Source organism: Mesitornis unicolor, unplaced genomic scaffold (genome assembly GCF_000695765.1).
Source record: "Mesitornis unicolor isolate BGI_N332 unplaced genomic scaffold, ASM69576v1 scaffold27380, whole genome shotgun sequence".
Lineage (NCBI taxonomy): Eukaryota > Metazoa > Chordata > Aves > Mesitornithiformes > Mesitornithidae > Mesitornis > Mesitornis unicolor.
The window spans coordinates 17,282-17,498 of NW_010159545.1; the positions used below are offsets into that span (position 1 = coordinate 17,282).

General features: G+C 68.7%; 1 protein-coding gene across 1 annotated transcript in view; it reads right to left on the bottom strand.

The window, feature by feature from the left end:
• Window positions 1–217, bottom strand: part of SLC7A4 (solute carrier family 7, member 4) — a 3,345-nt gene continuing 3,128 nt past the window's right edge. The window contains exon 4 of the mRNA XM_010187021.1: window positions 1–194. Within this exon, the coding sequence (XP_010185323.1) occupies window positions 1–194 (194 nt within the window). The remainder of the gene's footprint in view (window positions 195–217) is intronic.

The following is a 217-nucleotide window of genomic DNA, read 5'->3' on the forward strand; positions in this document are numbered from 1 at the left end:
TCATCTCTTGCAGTCGTCGGTGTCGGTGTCCGGCAGCCCGGCAGTGGGCTGGGGGCTGGGCTGGACGGCCTGGACCCTCTCCTCCAGGCTGCCACTGGGGAACACAACATAGCGGGCGCTGACGTGCTGCGGCTGGGGCTCCCGCAGGTTCTCCTTGCTGTGCCCGATGCCGTAGCCGAAGTACACGAGCAGGCCTGCCGTGGGGACAGGGACAGGC